Here is a 19,844-nt window from a genome sequence, read left to right on the forward strand (position 1 = left end):
GGCAAGTATTGCGACTAAAGAATGAATATCACTTTAGGTTGAATGACTTTCTTTATATACACACGTTTTTAGGTTAAAACCCTAGCAAAAAACGTGTAACCCTTTCCTTACCCACAAAGGATATTATTTTTCTTGTTCTAGAATATTCAGGCACAACAGGGACCACAAATTTAATAACGAGGCTTCCTATTGTGGTATTAATTCGGAATATGAGTGAATTAATCCTACCACAATAAATTACAATTTATACCACTAAAAACTGTAATTGCACTCCTCTGTTTAATTTCAAAATCATTCATTAAAACTTATTTAACTCCCCATGTTAAGATTACAGATACGAATCAAATAAATTAAATTACCGACAATTTAATTCATCGACTAATTTAATCCTTTATACTTCCGCTTAACTTATTTCATATGACAGATACAAAATCCACCTGCAGGGTTTTCACATGAAAACTTATAAGCATCCATAAAGGGGTATCATCAATCTCAATGTCGAGACATGAATTCTATCAACTAATTGTTAATTCACAAATGCACTTTGCCATTATCCAATTTACCAGGAATACATTAACTCGCAGTTGAGTCGTACCTTTTAATAAATCAAAATAATGAACGAAGCACATTGATCATAACAATCATGTCAAGATTAAGAGTATAAGTACATTTAATGAGCTAGAGAGGTTGTTTTATATATTCAGTATAAAAACACTTATCTCTAATTGGTCCGTTCAATACATACAAAATGTACTAGCATAAGAAGTTGGAACAAAACCATTCCCATAATCAAGATAGATTATATTTTAATCTTATGCTACAATCATCAAAATAATTTGTCCAGTTTCATCTTTGATTGTGAACATTAACTTTATAACTTATAAGAACCGATAATTTAATCTTCTGCGCATGAGTTAAAACTCCATACACTAAATCATCTACTATATAAGTAAAGGACACACATATGAACAAATGATCTAGTTAAAATGAGATTTTATTGAATTGAATAAATAAATAAACAATTGTTCCAAAAGAAATAAAACATAATACTATAATCAAACCGCATGGTTAATAGGATATCCTAACAAGATATATTTTAGGTAACATGATAGTGAAAAAAAAAATTACACTAAAGATGTATATAACGTAAATTCTTCTCTTAAATGCATTGACAAAGACTTCAAATTTCCTCTTGAAGACTAGTGAGTCCTATAAATAATTCATGTTGACCTCACATCTATTACCAATAAAGTCCTACCATCTCACAACCAGACGTACCAAAAACACTACTTATAATGTTTCAATTTGTATGGTAGTTATTAGCTTCAGTACAACGTATATAGTTGGTTTGCAGTGACATTTAATATAAGATGCAACTAACGGGTCGAAATTACTGCAGTTTAGAAGACTTTTGAGCTCAACACAATGTGAACGTTTGATGAAAATAGCATATTTCTGGTTTGTGAGTGATGAGTTTATTTAATAACTGCTGATCTTGCAAATTCATTAATTTAATTACATATCATAGGGGTCATCTTCAAGTAGGTAATTAATTAAACGCCGGTCTTAATTAATTTAATGTCTTTATCTTCTTCCCCTTACAACAGAATTTATACTACTTTTGCATACCAATTTGCTTCTATTGCCAGTTTATTAATTATATATAGTGACGAATCTTTGATGTAAAATTAGAGGGTTCTGGAAAGAAAGAAAGCAATAATTAGAGTTTAAGAGATAATTCAATCATTAAAAATTCTTCTTCTACGAAAAGGAGTATAAAGTTTACCTGTTATATATGAAAGATTAATGCTTGGTTGATTCAAGATTAAATTTTATGTGTTTATGTAGCTATCTCAAGTTAATTCTACTATAATAATTAGTTTTACCGTCAAATTAATATTTAAAAATATTTAAAATATTTCTTAATAAATGTAGGGTTTAGGCAAAAGCTATTGGTTCGGTGAACACATAACCAGACCTCTAGATCCACTTCTAAGCACCAATTAAAGATACATATACTTATGTACTAACTTACACTACTCAATAAAAAATTAGTTACAAAATTCGTCTCAAGTTTGTTGCTAAAAAGGTCGTAGCGAACAAATCTTAATTTTTTGATAATTCGTTAATAGAATTAGCGACAGTTTTCTATAAATTGCTTATGAATAGAAGGTGTCCGTCACTAATTCCAATTTCTTTATATAATGGTGGTGAAGGTTGAATTGGAAGCAAATACACTTGTCTTCCCTTGTGCATAGATCGAGCTAGGAAGAAAAAACTGATTCTTTTTTAACTGAGATTTTCAATTAGAAAGGGAATCATAGCACAACAATAAGAATTGTCGTCGAGTATTGACCGGGAGATCATGGATTTATATCCTAAAATATTCTCTTCGAGATATATAGTAAGGTTACGTATAACAGATCTAATATGATCCGATCTTTTTCAGAGTTTGCTTATACAATGGAAGCTTAGTGCACCGATCTGTTTTTGTTTTTCACGTTCTACCCTTAAAATCATTGTTGCCAAAATTAAGGAGCATATGTGATATCATCCCAACAAGTTGTGCATGTATTGCATATTTGCATGGATTTAATTTTATTGTATAACGTCATTGTAAAATATGGATAAGCATGTGTACGGTTAACGTATTGATGGGGTATGCAAATTAATTTAGCTTATCTAAAATTAATTTGTTATATAATCCCTACAAGATTTTATACTATTTTTTCCACAATTGACATAATCACGACGCTAGTCTATCGTCATGGAACTGTATAATGAAATATGAAACTATGGTAGTCAGAAATTTATTGTTTTTTTTTTAAAAAAAAAAAACTTAGATTAAAAATCATTTGTCGTTTTTGTTAACGAGAATTTAAATAATCTTGGGATTGAAAAAAGGGGATTTATTTCGCTTTCAAAAATAGTCTTCAATAGTTTAGGTGAGAAGATGAAGAGTGATTGGTTGTGAAAATCTTTTGTGAAGACCCTTTTGACTTGATTGAAATGAAGAACATAATTATAAACCTAATCTTGACCCCACTAATTGGGATTAATATAATTAATTTATGATTAATTATTATTTTTTGGCCACAAGATCTTAACAATAATTGTCTTTGATATTGTAGTTTAATGGGTCAAATCTAAATTTCACCCTAGCTACCATTTTAATGTCCAAGTTTTTGTGCGGATGGTCCTTCTTTTGGGGTGGTCTTTAATTTTTATCCGTTGCTAAAAAAAAGTGACCGAAAATATCTTAAGATTCTGGGTTCAAACCCCGCTTAGTCATAAAAATAAAATAAAAAAATCGCAAGGCAAGACTTTGCAAAAAGTCTGCCGCCTTACGATTTTTTTATTTTATTTTTATGAGTAAGCCGGGGGTTCGAACCCAGAACCTCGAAATATTTTAGGCGAAGGGCAAAAATTAAAGATCAACAATTTGAGGGGCAAAACTTAAAGACCACACCCAACGAAGGGCAATCGTGCAAATTGCCCAACACATCCAATATTTTGTTCTTTTTAATAATGACGGTGTCTGAGCAAGCTTGCAAACACTACAAATATGATATACTTTACCCATATGAAGTTTTAACATCGACCTAATGGCCACATAATGTGTTTAAACATGCACAACTATCGTTTAACCTTGGTAAGTTAATGTATATTTTCACTTCAGTCAATTAATTAAGGTATGTTGAATTGGTTTGGTGTAAGCACCCTGTGTGGAGAAATATTTATCCCTCAAATATTCCTTGGCACTTGTTTCCCCACCAACACAATTACCAAGTAACTCTATTCAGCAGGTATCAGATAACTCTATCCGACCAAAGCTTAAGCAGATCGAAAGAAATCATGACTTATAAGCTAGACCTTGAATCTTATTTCCTGCACAAAATCATTAAAATATCAAGAATTTCAAGCTAATTCTTCAATTATACAAGCAGTGGCATCCCAAACAGATGACCGTAAAGACATATCATGTTTATAATGCATCTTAGTGTCAGAATCAGTGATGAAGTATACTATTTTCTTAAGTCTGAACACTGCCCATCTTATGAACTCTAGTCAAGAGTTGGGCCTGGAGGAACATGTAGATCAACTTGGGCCTGTAATAAAAGGGCGATTAGCCCAATAAAAGATCAAATATTGCGGGCAATTTGCACGATTGCCTTATTTAGGGGTGGTCTTTAATTTTGCCCCTTAAATTGGTGGTCTTTATTTTTTGCCCTTCGTTAAAAAAATCTCTTGGTTTTAGGTTTGAACCCTACTCAGTCAAAAATTAAAAAAAAATAAAAATCGCAAGGTAGAGCTTGGATTCGCAAGGCAGAGATTTGCCTCAAACTCTACGGCAAGAGTTTTGCTACCTTCAGGCAGAGTTTCAAACTATACCTTCAGACACAGTTTGCCTCAAACTCTCCCTGATTAGGTAGAGTTTAACTCCAAACTCTCCCTGATGGCATAAAACAAATTCTACCTTAAGACTGCCTTCTGAGTTTTGCTTTCAGGCATAAAGCAAAACTCTACCTTAAGGTAGAGGTTTGCATTAAGCCAATTTTTTTTTTTAACTCAGTTGTAATTTTGCAAAACTCTGCCTTAAGGCCAAACTTTTGCCCGAATAGGTCTAATTTTGCTATGAAACTCTGCCTTGCAAATTATATTTTTTTGACTGAGCTAGGGTTCGAACCCCAAACCTCATGGTATTAGGCGAAGGGCAAAAATAAAAGACCAGTTCCTTTGAAGGTCAATCCGCACAAAAAAAAAATGAAAAAAAAAGGAATAATTGCACAGTTTGTCTTTCATATGGACTGGTCTCTAATTTTTGTCCTTCAAATGGGCTGGTCTTTAATTTTTGTCCTTCAAAATTCAACTTACGCCTATCAAGGTGTAATTTCTGTAAGGTAGCTAACATAACTTGTGGACTCATGGCCTTTTAGGCATAAGTTCAATTTTGAAGGGCAAAAATTAAAGACCAGCCCCATTTGAAGGTTAAAAAATAAAGACCAACACAAAATAAGGACAAAAGTGCAAATGACCCATAAAAGATTAGCAGATTGAGTGGGAGCCTAGTTGAAACTACACACGACTTTGGGCTAAAAAACGAAGAGTAACATTTTTTTGTGTGGATTGCTTTCAAAAGCACTGGTCTTTAATTTTTGCCCCTCCAATTGGTGATCTTTAATTTTTACCCTTCGCCTAATACCCGAGATTCTGGGTTCAAACCCCAAGTAAAAAAAACAAAAAAAAAAAATCGCAAGGCAGAGGTTTGAATTCGCAAAACCCCTTAAGGTAGAGTTTCAAACTCTGCCTGAGGCCTAACTTTGCTACGAAATTCTGCCTTGCGATTTTTTTTTTTTTTAACTGAACCGGAGTTCGAACTCCAAACCTCATCGTATTAGGCGAAAGGCAAAAATTAAAGACCACCAATTTGAGGGAGAAAATTTAAAGACCAATCCCTTTGAAGGATAATCGTGCAAATGACCCCGAAGAGTAAGTTCAGATAAAGATTAGCAGATTGTGAGTGGGCACAACCATGACTGCGTTGTCTCACTATAGACTACATATATATAATATAAGATAAAGTTAGATATAGTAGTAGAGCAACATCAACAATTCCCCTTGTACATAGATCAGTTAAAATACTAGTGTCTTTAGTTTTCAGCAGCAAAACTAACAAACAGTAGATGTGTAGCTGCATTTAAGCTACATTCTTGAACATCCATTGTACGTTAAGTCATGTGCAGGCGCTTTTGGGCAAGATTCTCAAAAATCTTATGAACATCAGCAGACGTAACTGGCTTCGATGAATCGACGTATGCCTGTCAAGGAAATGTAAAGGTGAATAAACGGCTGAAAGCTATATCCAGAATAAATGACATGCCAAGTTAAAGAGTAATAGTAAGGGATAAAGAGGAGCTCGTTCATCCAATATTCATTTAGATACCAGTTAAACAGTAATTAGTGGAACAACGAGAAGTTTGGTTCCACTTTTGCTTTTCCTTCATACAGTACTCGCTTAGATCGTTGTGTCATCACCCACAGGCAGACAGTCAATTTTATTTTGCAAGCTTGGTCACCTTCTCATATCTTAATTTCAGATTCCATGGATTTACTCAAATTACATATAACAAATTCCAGTGTACAAACTTGTCAGGTTTGAGGGGAGTTAAACAAGCTAAATCGCTGACATGACATATGCAAACAGCCAAAATCTTTACACAGTTAACCAAATAGTGGAGTGAGTTATTCAACGCTGTAAACATGACTGTATCTGTTGTCTTTTTGACATTTACCTGATAAAAAAGCTCCGAGAGCGTATTCCTCTTATAGCAGACAACAAGTACTTGTTCCAAGCTCAACAAAATATCATACTATACTAATTACTTTTACATAAAACCTGTTCTTTTATAATTACTGTGGCTTAACAAGTGCAAGTTTATAATCGGATTTAGGCCAGACATGATTTGGTTCATAGATGTCACTAGCTAGGGTGTTGTGTAGAGGGTTAATACAACAGAATAAGGAAAAAACTATACAAGTATGGATATTATCACTTCAAAAAAAAGTTAAATGACAATAATAGAGCAGTTTCTTCATAAATGCTTTTCTAGGAGCAACAATGAGAAAAAGAGCAATAGAGTATAAGCAGAAAATGTTCAAAAACAACACCATAGGCTCTGCGAGTGAGTCCAGGTGCGAGTATCCAATAAAATTTTCGGACAGCACAATGGCCTCATCAACATCTTTTAGGTCCTCTTGGACAAAAAGAACCGAGATTCAAAGAAGTACATGTAAAGCTGAATTGGTTTAGAAAAGAAGACATGGCAGTGCTTACAAGGTGAAATTTGATGTAACATTGGTCACTAGGAATAAGGGTTGAGTAATTTCAAAGGATGACTTCAAGAAGAGGATACATCAAAATGATGAATCTCAAATATTGTCTTGTTGCTCCTACTTTTTCAAGCAAGAGAAGCTAACATTTATAAGAGTACAAACAACAATGACAGTCTGTTCAAGTATCTCAAAACATATATTTGTTCTTTCTGTGTGAAACTCATTTTAACCCTTGAAGAAACAACTTCAAAACACAGTTTATTGAAGCAGAGTAACAGAAAGAATCTTACCACCTCTTTCTTTTCTATAGACAACTAGAAGATAATTACATCGAAAATCAGTTAGCATATCAATCGCAATAATGGTGACTGAACCTCAATATTATTAGATTGTGTCAATACTGATATAGAAAGAAGATTTCAAGGCAGTAATGCATTCCAACACAACATGCCCTGAAGCAACGAAGTATAACAACTAATGAAAGTACCTTTGTCCAATTATATGAATAACAAGAAAGATAAATCAATTAGAGCTGAAGGTAAATGACAACTAAATGTTTTTTTAAAAATGGACTTTCAGGGTAACACACGAACATATAGCATAAGAAATAGAGTAAATAAAGAAAGGTGACTCACTCAACACAGAGTTGGTGTAACCCAAATTGGTGGACAAACATGACTGAGGGAAACACCAATATAATGTGGCTGTATACAACCACTGCTAAGTTGAACATCCCCATGTCCAAGCCGCCTCCTTCTTTAGACTTAATGTATCCATCCAAACAAATATCTGTAAAATAAATATGATTGGGCTTGATTCCCGGAAATTGAGAAGCTTGGACCGAAAGAGAAGCATTAGCGCCCAGGAAAAAAGCTGTGTCCCCTAAATCACTGGTTGGCGTAGCTTTGCAAGCATCTAAATCAATCTGGAAAACAAGAAAATATCTTGTGCCATACGTCTTCATCCCACATTCTTCACCTAGGTTGAATGTCACTGGAATCCTTCCGCGATCATCTCTGACGTGCCTTATACCAACACCATCTTGCGAAACTACAAATAATTATCCTAGTGACTCTAGCCTATAATACTTTCTCCCCGGTGCTAGTTTCACTATGATATGACTTTTTGTGGGTTCGGGGCCATCAACATCACAAACTTGGACACAACCGTCATAACCGACCACATAAAAGTGGCCATTGAAACATACCACATCACTAATCGGTTTGTAGTAGGTCGATTTCTTCCCAATCCTTGTCCAAAACAAATCTCCTGGTCTCCAGATGCTAAGGAACTCGAAGCGTCCCACAATGACCATGAGAATATAGTCAGATGTATGAGAAGGATTAGCTGACAGAACTGCTTTCTCGACAAAAGTCCATGGCTCTTCCGTCGCGAAGGTCTCATAATGTTTGGTGGTATTTTGATGGGGCAACTCAATCTGAACACCGGAGAAGGGGTGTAGCAGATTAATTTCACCCTCATCTTTTCCGACTGTGATAAGCCATCCCCTAGACTCCATACAGCGTTTTCCACTCGCTTAGGAATCCGCTTCTTCAAAATCATGCCATTATAGAGACTGAAGAATTTCCTACAAGTGTTGTCATCCTTTTCCTCAGCTAGCATTAGCCATGGAACCCTAGGCAGGTCACTGTTAAAACTGTCCTTCGTGGCCACAGTGTTGCACGATTTGCAGACTGTCCTAAAATTAAGGTAGTCTTCAATCAAATTTACGCGTCTAACTATTAGAACCAGCAGTTCATGTTGAAGTTCCGACCAATCAAGCATCTCTCGCAGTTTCACCATTCTCCCTGAAACTCTGTAACGAGTTTGACAGGAATTTCACTTTTGGTGAGGTTACATTCATAAATTTCAAACATGAGATCTAAGGTGAAATAGATAAACGAGAGAAATAGAGAACAAGAAGAAGCACACAATTAAACAAAAATAGTCAGCTAGTAAACACATATCAGTTTAGAAGCAAACAACTAAATGAAGACACTGAATCCATAAAAAGTAGGGTTTATTTATTTTCTAATATTCAAATATGCATAGCCATACACAAGATAGCATGTACAAAACACTTAAAATTTTCAGAAACTTCATATCTCATATTGAAAGTGATGAGCTCGCCTTTATTGGAAAGCTTCAATCAATAGAATCAATCAGACATTTTCATTTTTGTGCGCTTTTAGTAAGAGAGTAAAGTGTGGAATTTCGCCCTAAAATGGGCACTTTTGGTCAAAAGACTCACTTACTGTACATGTTATTGCTGGGAGTAGAGGTGTGTGTATATCAGGTTGGTTCAGGTTTTTACCGAATCAAATTAATCGTGTCAATTTTTTTCTCTATATAAATCAAAACAAATTAATCAAAGTCGGGTTTTTCAGTTCTCAAATTTTTTGACTTCAACTATGGTCCGACGTGAAGCACTTTGCAATTTCTTTTAACAGCAAAATACGATATAAATGCATACTATTTCATACAGTCATACCAAATCCAGTTCAGTGTAACAAATTACACACAGGACTATCAACCACAACGCCACAAAAGAGAGAAAAATATCTTCTTTTTAATAATGATGGTGCTTGATCAAATTTGCAAACACTTCAAATATGGTAAAACTTTACACACATCAAGTATTTACATCAAACCAATGGACACATGACGTATTTGAATATAGTTAACTATCACTTAACCTTAGTTAATTAATGTATATTTTACACTTCACTTAATCATGGTATGTTGAATTGATTTAGTGTGAACTTTCGGTGCATATAGTATTTACCCCTCAAAATATCCACAGGTACTTGTTTCCCCCACCTGCACAATTATCGGATAACTCTATCCACAAAAATGACAATCAAATTTCTCTGCCCATAAGTAGATGGAAAGAAATCACTTATGAGCCATTTTTGACACATCCAATATATGACAATCTATCCATTTTACCTTCTTGATTTGCACAACGAAGGGGAATAAATACCTGTAATGAATTATTATTATTATTATTTCGGGAAAAAGAAAAGGTCTAAAGTCAGGTAAGTTGAGATCCTTTTTTGGCTAAAAATGATATTATTATATATAAATAGACTGAGATCTTCTCTTTCTTGCCTACCTCTACTTTATGCTTATAGACTCTTCTCGCTCGTTTGAGAGTGCAAGATGATATCGTTACCAAGACAAAGCTTGAAAGCTTTCATGGGCTAGACTTTGTACTGTCTAGTTTTTGGTGCAAAATTTCATAAAAATATCAAGAATCTCAGCTAATTCTTCAACTTACAAACAGACGGCATCCTAAAAGAACTCCCATAAAGAGATATCTCAATTTATAATGCATTACCATGTCAAAATCATTGATGAACTATACTGTTTTCACTGGTTGAATTTACAAGAAAACAAAATAAGGAAAACCATATAAACACGGATATCATCACTTCAAACAACAGTTAAATGGCAATAATTGTAACACCTCGTGCATTCGGGCTAAGATTTGTCTCATAAGACGGGGGTATAATGAACCCAATTTGAGTAGTGTATAAATGGTGTTTGAAACCCAATCAAGACATGAGAAGAGTCTTTGGGCAAAGCAAAGTTGAAAGCCACTCTACGGGGCATGTTTGCAAGTGAGTTTATAGAAGGCCTTACTTCCAACGACCATAACCCCTTTATTAATTTGGAATTTGGGAAAACTTCCTTGATGAAAGTTGTAGCCCTTTGAAATAGCTTTCCAACGGTATATTATTGGTCTTGAACAGAGCTATGTACAAAAAGTTATGCCCGTTTTACTAAACAGTGTTCTGTCGATTTACGGTGGAAACATACGGACCGTAAAAATTATACGGTGGAACATACGGACCGTAAAAATTATACGGGCCGTATATTCCAGTCGTAAAATTGGTCCAGAAAGTCCAAATCACTGGAATGGTTTTACGGTATGATATACGGTCCGTACAAATTATACGGGACGTAAAATGGGGCGTAAAATGGGTCCGAAAGTATTTTTAAAACTTCGTTCTAAGGCTTTTTTACTTCATTCTTCACACCCCCAAGCCCTAGAACGACCTTCTATTCTCTCCCATCATCAAGAACATTAAGGTAAGCCTATTCTAATCATTCCAAGTCAAATCTAAAATATATCCTTGTAATCTAAGCAAGAAATCATTGTTCATATACTAGGGTTTTCCAGAAAACCCATCTCAAGGTTCAAGAACCAAGATTTTGGAAATCTTCTTCAAGTTCAAATCTTTAATTTAAGTTTGGAGCATTACCAGGTATGTAGAGTTACTATCTACGTGTGGGAACATCATTGTTCTTCCCCACGCCTCATAATCCATAAAATTATGATTCTCTACTAAAAACTAGGGTTTCTATACCATGCTCATGATAACCCTAGGTCCATGTCCATGATTATATTATGTATGAATTGTTATAATTCCATCATTGAGTTCTTAATATTTCTTTATGATTATTGAGAATCCGTCCGTAATCTATGAAAACCCATACCTTGTATTCCATGGGTTCTTGCATGCATGTTTTTGACTAAGAATGATTGTTTCATGAATATCCTACATGTCTACAAGTTTTCATGCAACTATATTATATAATTACTTTCATGCTATGATACAAGATACATACATACTAAATACAAGTTATTTCATGAAACCATATTTACAAGTTATTTCATGAAACCATGTCTACAAGTTATTTCATGAAACCATGTTTACAAGTTATTTCGTGAAATCATGATTACAAGACAAGTACAAGTTAATTCACGAAAATCATGGGCTTCTTAGCCAACTATATTATGTTCATGTTTTTGGGAGTTGCACGAATTACCGAGAAGGCTCAGATAGCCTGAAACTATGTAGCCACCATAGGACAAGGATCGCTCCGCCCAGTTAGGACGATACCTTAATTTTACACTGAATGGATCCATCAAACACGTTATCACCTTATACCCTAGCAAGGTATAGGGGCTCTGCTGGTCCGGAGAGGTACCAGACTCCACGTATCCACATGGTGAAATCATGTGTCGGTTTATGAAATGCTCTCCCTATTTATCATGTTTTACTTATGTTATATATATATATGTACTCATGCTCATGTTCATGTCCGAGTTTTCAGTTTCGGTTCTTATCATGTTATTCCATGTCCCATGTTGTTTCTTTCAGTTGCTTTACATACCAGTACATTCAATGTGCTGACGTCCCCTTTTATTGCCCGGGGGCCTGCATTTCACGATGCAGGTACGGATTTACAGGACGACGCCTCTGCTCATTAGGATCTGCACGTACCAGCTTATTGGTGAGCCCCATCTCATTCGGGGTTTAGGCATTATCTTTCTTTATCTAGTTTTGCATCTAAAGGTATGCTGGGGGCCTTGTCCCAGCAAGTATGTTACGTGTTTTTTCAGACCCATGTTAGAGGTTTCATAGACAAGACAAGTGTCATGTTAGACTTCCAGAGTTGGTTAGCCGGTTTGGCTCACTTATGATATTGTCCGCATTCATGACTTAATCAAGTATTTATGTTTAATATTATGACTTACTATATTTTATAAAAGCTCATCATGCACTTCACGTTATATTTCCGCTCATGTATGCCTCATGATGGTTCAGCAAGCCATGTGGTTCGCTCGGTCACATGCAGTCAGGCACCGAGTGCCGTGTTACGCCCAGGCCATGGTTCGGGGCGTGACAATAATGGAGCAATTTCCTTATCAACACATCATTTACTGTAGATAATAGACAGAAAATTCATTTTACCTTGTAATAAATCAATTCCCACTTGGACTTCGAGCCCTTGAAAAGAAACAACTTCAAAATTGTTATGTCAGTAAGGGTTTGACAATTTCAGAATTGAGCACAAATTAGGGATTTGGGGTGTATATGGGGAAATTAGGGAAGTCACGTGTTCAGTAAAGGGCCTCACATGGATCACAATCCAACGGTTCAGATTAGAAGATAGCTAAATAAATCCTACGGTGGGGATTAATAATGCAACGGGTTGTTGAAAAGTGGTTAAATACACTAACACATGGACTGAGGCGGATATTGCAAATCTGCTACAATTTTCTAACTTCCAAAATATCTTTTCTCTCTTCTCTTCTCTTCTACTCGATCTCACCCTCACTCTTTTTCTTCCTTCTCCATTCTTTCAGGAATTCAAGGTCATCTCGTGTAATTAGTTCATTTCTGTTTCCACCGTTGTACTTAAGCATTTCTTCATTGTATTGACTGTGACAGTGTTGTATTGTTCCAATTTAGCAATAAAATTCCATTTTTCCGCGCTAGATTTTCTAAATTCAGTTAAGAACATTACAATGGGTATCAGAGCCTAATCCTGGCCCACAAAAATATGACTAATACAGAAACTAGATCGAAATCCATGGAGGAAAATGTGAAGAAATTAGAAACACAGATACAAAATCATATAATTGATGCAGGTCGCATATCTGAAGCAACCGATGGGAAGATTGATGACCTGATATGATGATGAAGAGATTCATGACAGTTCATGATGGGATACTGGGCAGTCCACCTAGGGCTCAAGCTCAAACAACTGTTGGGCAAACGAGTGGATCTTGCACTGTTGGCAACAGGAAAAATCAAATGGTTGCACCTGCAGCAAGAAATCATGTTAATCAACTGAGTCATAACGTGGAGTTTCCATATTTTGAGGATGGAGATCCTCAAGCATGGTTGAGAAAATGTGAGAGGTACTTTCACTACAATAATGTGATAGATCCTCAAGAGAAGTTGGAAATGGCAGTCCTGCATTTGAATGGAAGTGCAGAAGCATGGTATTTTTCTTACCACTTGAATAAGGGAAATGTTGAATGGTCTGAGTTTACTGAGGAGTTGTGCAAGAGGTTTGCAGAGGGAACCAACAACATACTCAAATCTTTTGGGGGAGTTTAAGAGAGTGGAACAAAAGGGATCAGTCAATGAATACTTAGAGAGGTTTGAGGACCTCAAAGCATGGGTGCTTATAAGGCATCCCACTATTCCTGAATTCTACTTGGGATTCTTTGTGGAAGGTTTGAAAGATGGTATCAGACACACAGTGAAGATGCTTGACCATTACACCTTAAGTCAAGCTGTAGACAAGGCTAGACACTATGAGAAGGTTTTGGAAATAGCTAACAAGAAGAGCAGATTAACAGGGAGTAAGAGCACAAGCCAATCCAGTGCTCCATCTTACAATGCTAATAACAGGAATGTACATTCAGGAGGAAGCAATAATAAGCTGTTGGAGTCACGAAGAAGTCAAGGCTTGTTTTACACATGTGGTGGTAAATATATCTATGGCCATCAGTGCAAAAATAAGCAACTCAATGCTATTTCTGCAGCTGAGGATCAACAAAAGGAAGATCCAGAGGAGGAAATTGTAGCAATAGATGATGAGGAACCCATAATCTTCAATGAATCAGAGATTGTGGAAGAGGCTATTAGTTTGCATGCATCGCCAGTAACTGAGGTTCCTAATACTATCAGTCTTATAGGAGAAGTCAAGAAACAAATGGTGAGTGTACTGTTAGACTCTGGTAGTACACACAGTTTCTTGGATATGAAGACTGCGAAGGAGAGAGAAGTGTGATTAGACAAGGTAACCCCATGAAAGTGACTGTAGCAGATGGCAATCGGGTTATGAGTTATCACATATGTCCCAGGTTCAAATGGAGAATACATGGGATTGAGTTTGAAGACTGTCAAGCTGATGAACTTAGGAGCTTCTGACGTGATACTAGGGGGTGATTGGATGAAAAAACACAATCCTGTGTTACTGGACTTTGAGAAGTATGAGGCTCAAGTTACTCACAATGGGAAAAGAGTTAAAGTTGAGAGGAATGCACAACCAAGCTACTCTTCAGAGTATGACATCACATAGTGTCTAACAGTTGCTTAAGAAGAGCAAGGTGTTTTGGGGACACTCATTCACTATTACAGCAGAAGAAATCACTGAAGAAGAGGAAGTCTTACCTGCTGATATCAGTAATGCATTGGAGGCATTTGTTGATGTGTTCATTGAGCCAAAATCTCTACCACCCAGGAGGCATCATGATCATTTCATACCACTGAAGCCTAAGTCAACACCAGTGAGTATTAGACCATACAAATATAATTTTTTCCAAAAAAATGAGATAGAAAAGCAAGTAAAGGACATGTTGAGTAATGGCATAATTCAACCTAGTCATTCACCCTTTTCTTCTCCTCTATTGTTGGTTAATGTAATCGAGAAGTTAAGTTGCTGTCTTATTCCAATAGATAAGCAAAGTATAAATACAGTACATCAAGGTGCTAACTAATGAAAGAAATAAAAAGGATCCCTACAAATCCGTCCTGTAAATCCCTACAAATCTGCTACTTAACTATTGCTATGTACATTACCAATAATGAGTCTAAGTGGGCGTTTGGCCATAAAAATTATTCACTTTTTTCTGGATTTTTTTTTCACTTTTTTTACTTTTAGCGTTTGGCCATAAAAATTATTCACTTTTTTCCGAAGTTGTATTCCGGAATACCAAAAACAAGAAAAAATTGTTTTTCAAAAAAATTTCACTTTTTTACACAACATTTCACCAAAAACTACAATTTTAAAAACTATGGCCAAACACAACTCCAACTCCAACTTCAAAAATTTCAAAAAAAGTGAAAAAGTTTTTGATATTTATGGCCAAACGGCACCTAAATATATTCTGTAACACTCCCCCTCAAGCTGGAGCATAGATATTGATCAAATTTTTTGACTTTTTCTTTGGTCCGATGTGAAGCATGTTACAATATTATTATTATTTTGGTAAAATATGACATAAATGTCATACTATTTTATAAAACCATACCTAATCCAGTTTAGTTAACCAATTACACATAGGACTGTCAACCACAACACCACAAAAGACAGAAATATCTTGTTCTTTTTAATAATGACGGTGCTTGAGCAAATTTGCAAACACTTCAAATATGGTAAAAATTTAGACACATCAAGTATTTACATCAAACCAATGGATACGTGATGTATTTGAATATAGTCAACTATCACTTAACCTTAGTTAATTAATGTATATTTTTCACTTCATTAAATCACTTAATCATGGTATGTTGAATTTATTTAGTGTGAACATTCGGTGCAGATAGTATTTTCCCCGCAAATATCCACGGGTATTTGATTCCCCCAGCAGCACAAGTATCGGATAACTCTATCCACAAAAATGATAATCAAATTTCTGTGCCCATAAGTAGATGGAAAGAAATTACTTATAAGCCCTTTTAAACACATCCAATATATGACAATCTATACATATTACCTTCTTGATTGCACAATGAAGGAAAATAAATACATATAATAAATATCTCCATGGATTTACTAAATTTACAGATCACAAATTCCAGTGTACACTCTTATCATGTTCAAGGGGAGTTAAAACATGCAAAATTGCTGACAAGACCCATGCAAACATCCAAACTCTTTATATAGTTAACCAAATAGCGGAGTGAATTATTCAAGCGCTTGTTCCAAACTCAACAAAATATGATAAACAAGATTTATACTAAGTGACTTAACCACTTGTAGGATTATACCGGGTATGTTGTTGTTGTATTTACATAAATATTTGCTAGCCCGTTATTTTCTAATTACTGTGACTTAACCAGTCCAATAAGGTAGGACAGGCCATGTGTAGAGGGTTAACATAACAGAGCTATTACAAGAAAACAAAATTAGGATAAAACCATACAAGTATGGATATTGTTACAGAATGTATATAGATGTTATTCTTAGTAATGTACATAGCATAATTAGGTAGTAGGAATCAGTCTTTATTTTCTTTCCTAAGTTAGAGCCTGATGTATTGTATTTATACCTTGCTTACCTGTTGGAATAAATCATCTTCTTCAATTCAATTACAGATATCATCACTTCAAACAAAAGTTGTATGACGATAATAGATCAGTTTCTTTATCAACACAGCATTTACTGTAGACACTAAACAGAAAAGCAGAGAATGACCAAACAATTTCGTCTCAACTCACACAACATTTAAAAGGTTCAAAAACATCACTAAACAATCTACTTCTTGCACGTATTTGTTTCTCCATCAGTAAATTTGTGGTCATTTATGATTAGGTTTCTTTCTTCCTACTCTTAATGCTATCAACAACATGTTGATCCTCCTAAGAGTCTTCCAAGTAATCCAATGAGACATCAGAAAGTTCCTGATTATTTTCACAAAAGAAAGTTTATTTACATATCTATTAAACATGTTTGTTTTAAAAATGAGTGAAGCTTCCTAAAGAAAACAGTAAGTCAAGTTACTTTTTCTTTGATAAATTAAATCCTTTTGTCACCTATTTATTGATTCACTTTTATCCCCCACGAGAATTTTCCCCTTACCAGAATTGTGGTATAAAATTTGGATTTTAATATACAAATCGCCAACATGTTCGAGTTACTTTTAGGATGACATTAGACAAAATTCGTGGTGAAGGAGGAATGCTGCAAAGATACTATACACATATTAAAGGATCTCAGTTTGCTATTTTTTTATTTGGACAAGAAAGACCAACTTAGTGGTAGAATATAGTGTCACTTACAATAAGTTCAATTCCTGTTAACGTCAAGTTTACCTCCAGCAGTTTTGAGGACTATGTAGAGAACCATTGGCAATAACACATTCCATTATTGCCACCCTCTCCTCCACTTTCTATCTTTTTTTTTTGAGAATATTTGGGCCGATTACAATAATTCAACTTGCATAAATGCTTTCCAAGAGCAACAAGGAGAAAAAGAGCAATGGTGATCCAAAGAAAGAGTATAAGCAGAAACAACACCATCGGCTATGCTAGTGAGTTCAGGTGTGAGTATCTAATAACATCTCTAGAAAGCACACTGGCCTCATCGAATTCTTTTAAGTCCTCTTGGCCACATCACCGACTTCTGTTTTTCATTTAGTATAACAATTGCAATGGTGACTGCACCGTAATATTATTAGAATGTGAACATTTTCCAGTAAGAAACCTGAGAATAAGGACAATACTGATATAGAAAGAAGATTTCGAAGCAGTAATGCATTCCAACACAACATGTCTTGAACCAAGGAAGTATAACAACTAATTGGAGTACCTTTGTCCAATTATATGAATAACAAGAAAGTTACATCAATCAAGTCTGAAGGTAAATGACACGTTGTAAATGTTCAAAACATATAGCATAATAAATAGAATAAGTAAAGAAAAATGACTCACTCAACACGGAGTTGGTGTGACCCAAATTGGAGGACAAACACGACTGAGAGAAACACCATCATAATGTGGCTGGATACTGCCATCTGCTAAGTTGAACACCCCCATGTCCAAACCGCCTCCTTCTTCAAAGTGGAGGTATGCACCCAAACAATTATCAGTAAAATAAATATGATTGGGCTTGATTCCTGGAAATTGAGAAGCTTGGACTGAAAGAGAAGCATTAGCGCCCAGGAAAAAAGCTCTGTCCCCTAAATCCCTGGTTAGCGTAGTTTTGCAAGTATCTAAATCGATCTGAAAAACCAGAAAATTTCTTGTCTTGTACGTGTACATCTTCTCCTCCTCATCATCTTCACCTTGGATGTGCGTCAGGGGAATCCTTTCGCGGTCATCTTTGACGTATCTTATATCAACACCATCTTGCGAAACTACAAATAATGATCCTAGTGATTCTAGGATGTAATACTTGCCATCAATCCATGGTGCTAGGTGTGCTATGATGCGACTTTTAGTGGATTCATTGCCAACAACAGCACAAACTTGCACGCACCCATTATAACTGACTGCATAAAAGTGGCCACTGAAATATACCACATCACTAATATGTGGGAAATAGGCCGGTTTCCTAATCCTGGTCCATAACAAGTCTCCTGGTCTCCAGAAACTGAGGAATTGGTAGTGTCCCTCAATGACCATGAGAACATAATCAGATGTATGACAAGGATTGCCTGACAGAACTGCTTTCTGGACAAAGGTCCATGGAACGGGAGTCTGGTTGAATTCATAATGTTCGGTGGTATTTTGATGGGGCAATTGGATTTGAACACCGGAGAAGGGATGTAACAGACTGATTTCACCCTCATCTTTTCCAACTGTGATAAGCCATCCCATAGATTCCATACATCGTTTTCCACTCGCTTTAGGAATCCGCTTCTTCAAAATCATGCCATTACAAAGACTGAAGAATTTTCTACAGGTGTTATCATACTCTTCCTCAGCTAGCATTAGCCATGGAACCCTAGGCAAGTTACTGTTAAAGTTTTCCTTGGTGGCCACAAAGTGCCATGATTTGCAGACAGTGCCGAAATTAAGGTAGTCTTCAATCAAATTTAAACGTCTAACTATTAGAACCAGTAGATCATGTTGAAGCTCCGACCAATCAGGCATATCTGTAAAGAGTGTGGCAGGCTTCACTGTTTACTTTGTCCGACCAATATACATAGATTATTCACTGATTATACACATTATCTATAGATCACACATACACTCTCTATTCCAATTTATATGAAACACTTTCCTTTTTAGTTGATCAAAAAAATAATATCTTTCTATATTTAGTAACAATTTAATTATAAAATTGCTAATGAAATTATTTTGAGCCGCAAAAAAATTGTTTTACATCACAAGACTCAAAAGTCATGCTCAGTCAAACCCGCAAATTGGGACGGAGGGAGTAGTTATATTATATATTCGCAAGCTATTTTTAGATTTAGGTTAATTCTTCTATTCACTTTTGGCGTAGTTACAGTTTTAAACTTCAAACACTGAGATGTAAGGCAAAATAGATAAATGAGAGAAATACAAAATTAGAAGAAAAGAAATTACCCTATAAATAGCGAACACAGACGAGCAAAATGGAGAATTGAAGTGTAAGTGTAATCAAATACTCCATTATTTATAAAGTAATTAGATGGAGAAAATGATTTTAAAAATTGGTCCCTTACGTTTGGGAAGCAGGTATTAAATAGTCCTTAAAGTATGCTTTGAATG

General features: G+C 35.4%; 1 protein-coding gene across 7 annotated transcripts; it reads right to left on the reverse strand.

The window, feature by feature from the left end:
* Window positions 1–5,469: 5,469 nt before the first annotated feature.
* LOC132634785 (probable F-box protein At1g65740) lies at window positions 5,470–19,833 on the reverse strand. Of its 7 annotated transcripts, XM_060350855.1 has the most exons (6): window positions 19,680–19,833; window positions 18,078–19,243; window positions 14,817–14,918; window positions 13,318–13,455; window positions 7,470–8,650; window positions 5,470–5,819 (listed from the first exon to the last, which is right to left on the reverse strand). In XM_060350855.1, the coding sequence occupies exon 2, from the start codon at window positions 19,239–19,241 to the stop codon at window positions 18,078–18,080; it is 1,164 nt and encodes a 387-aa protein (XP_060206838.1). In that variant the 5' UTR covers window positions 19,242–19,243; window positions 19,680–19,833; the 3' UTR covers window positions 5,470–5,819; window positions 7,470–8,650; window positions 13,318–13,455; window positions 14,817–14,918. The 7 variants fall into 7 exon arrangements, with proteins under 7 accessions (XP_060206838.1, XP_060206840.1, XP_060206839.1 ...); XM_060350857.1 differs by lacking the exon at window positions 19,680–19,833 and having other exon boundaries at window positions 14,817–14,911; window positions 18,078–19,630; XM_060350856.1 differs by lacking the exon at window positions 19,680–19,833 and having other exon boundaries at window positions 7,470–8,272; window positions 18,078–19,628.
* Window positions 19,834–19,844: the final 11 nt, after the last annotated feature.

Source organism: Lycium barbarum, chromosome 4 (genome assembly GCF_019175385.1).
Source record: "Lycium barbarum isolate Lr01 chromosome 4, ASM1917538v2, whole genome shotgun sequence".
Taxonomy (NCBI): domain Eukaryota; kingdom Viridiplantae; phylum Streptophyta; class Magnoliopsida; order Solanales; family Solanaceae; genus Lycium; species Lycium barbarum.

Coding starts and splice junctions, on each gene's coding strand:
- LOC132634785 (XM_060350855.1), bottom strand. CDS start 19,241: ATGCCTGATTGGTCGGAGCTTCAACATGATCTACTGGTTCTAATAGTT.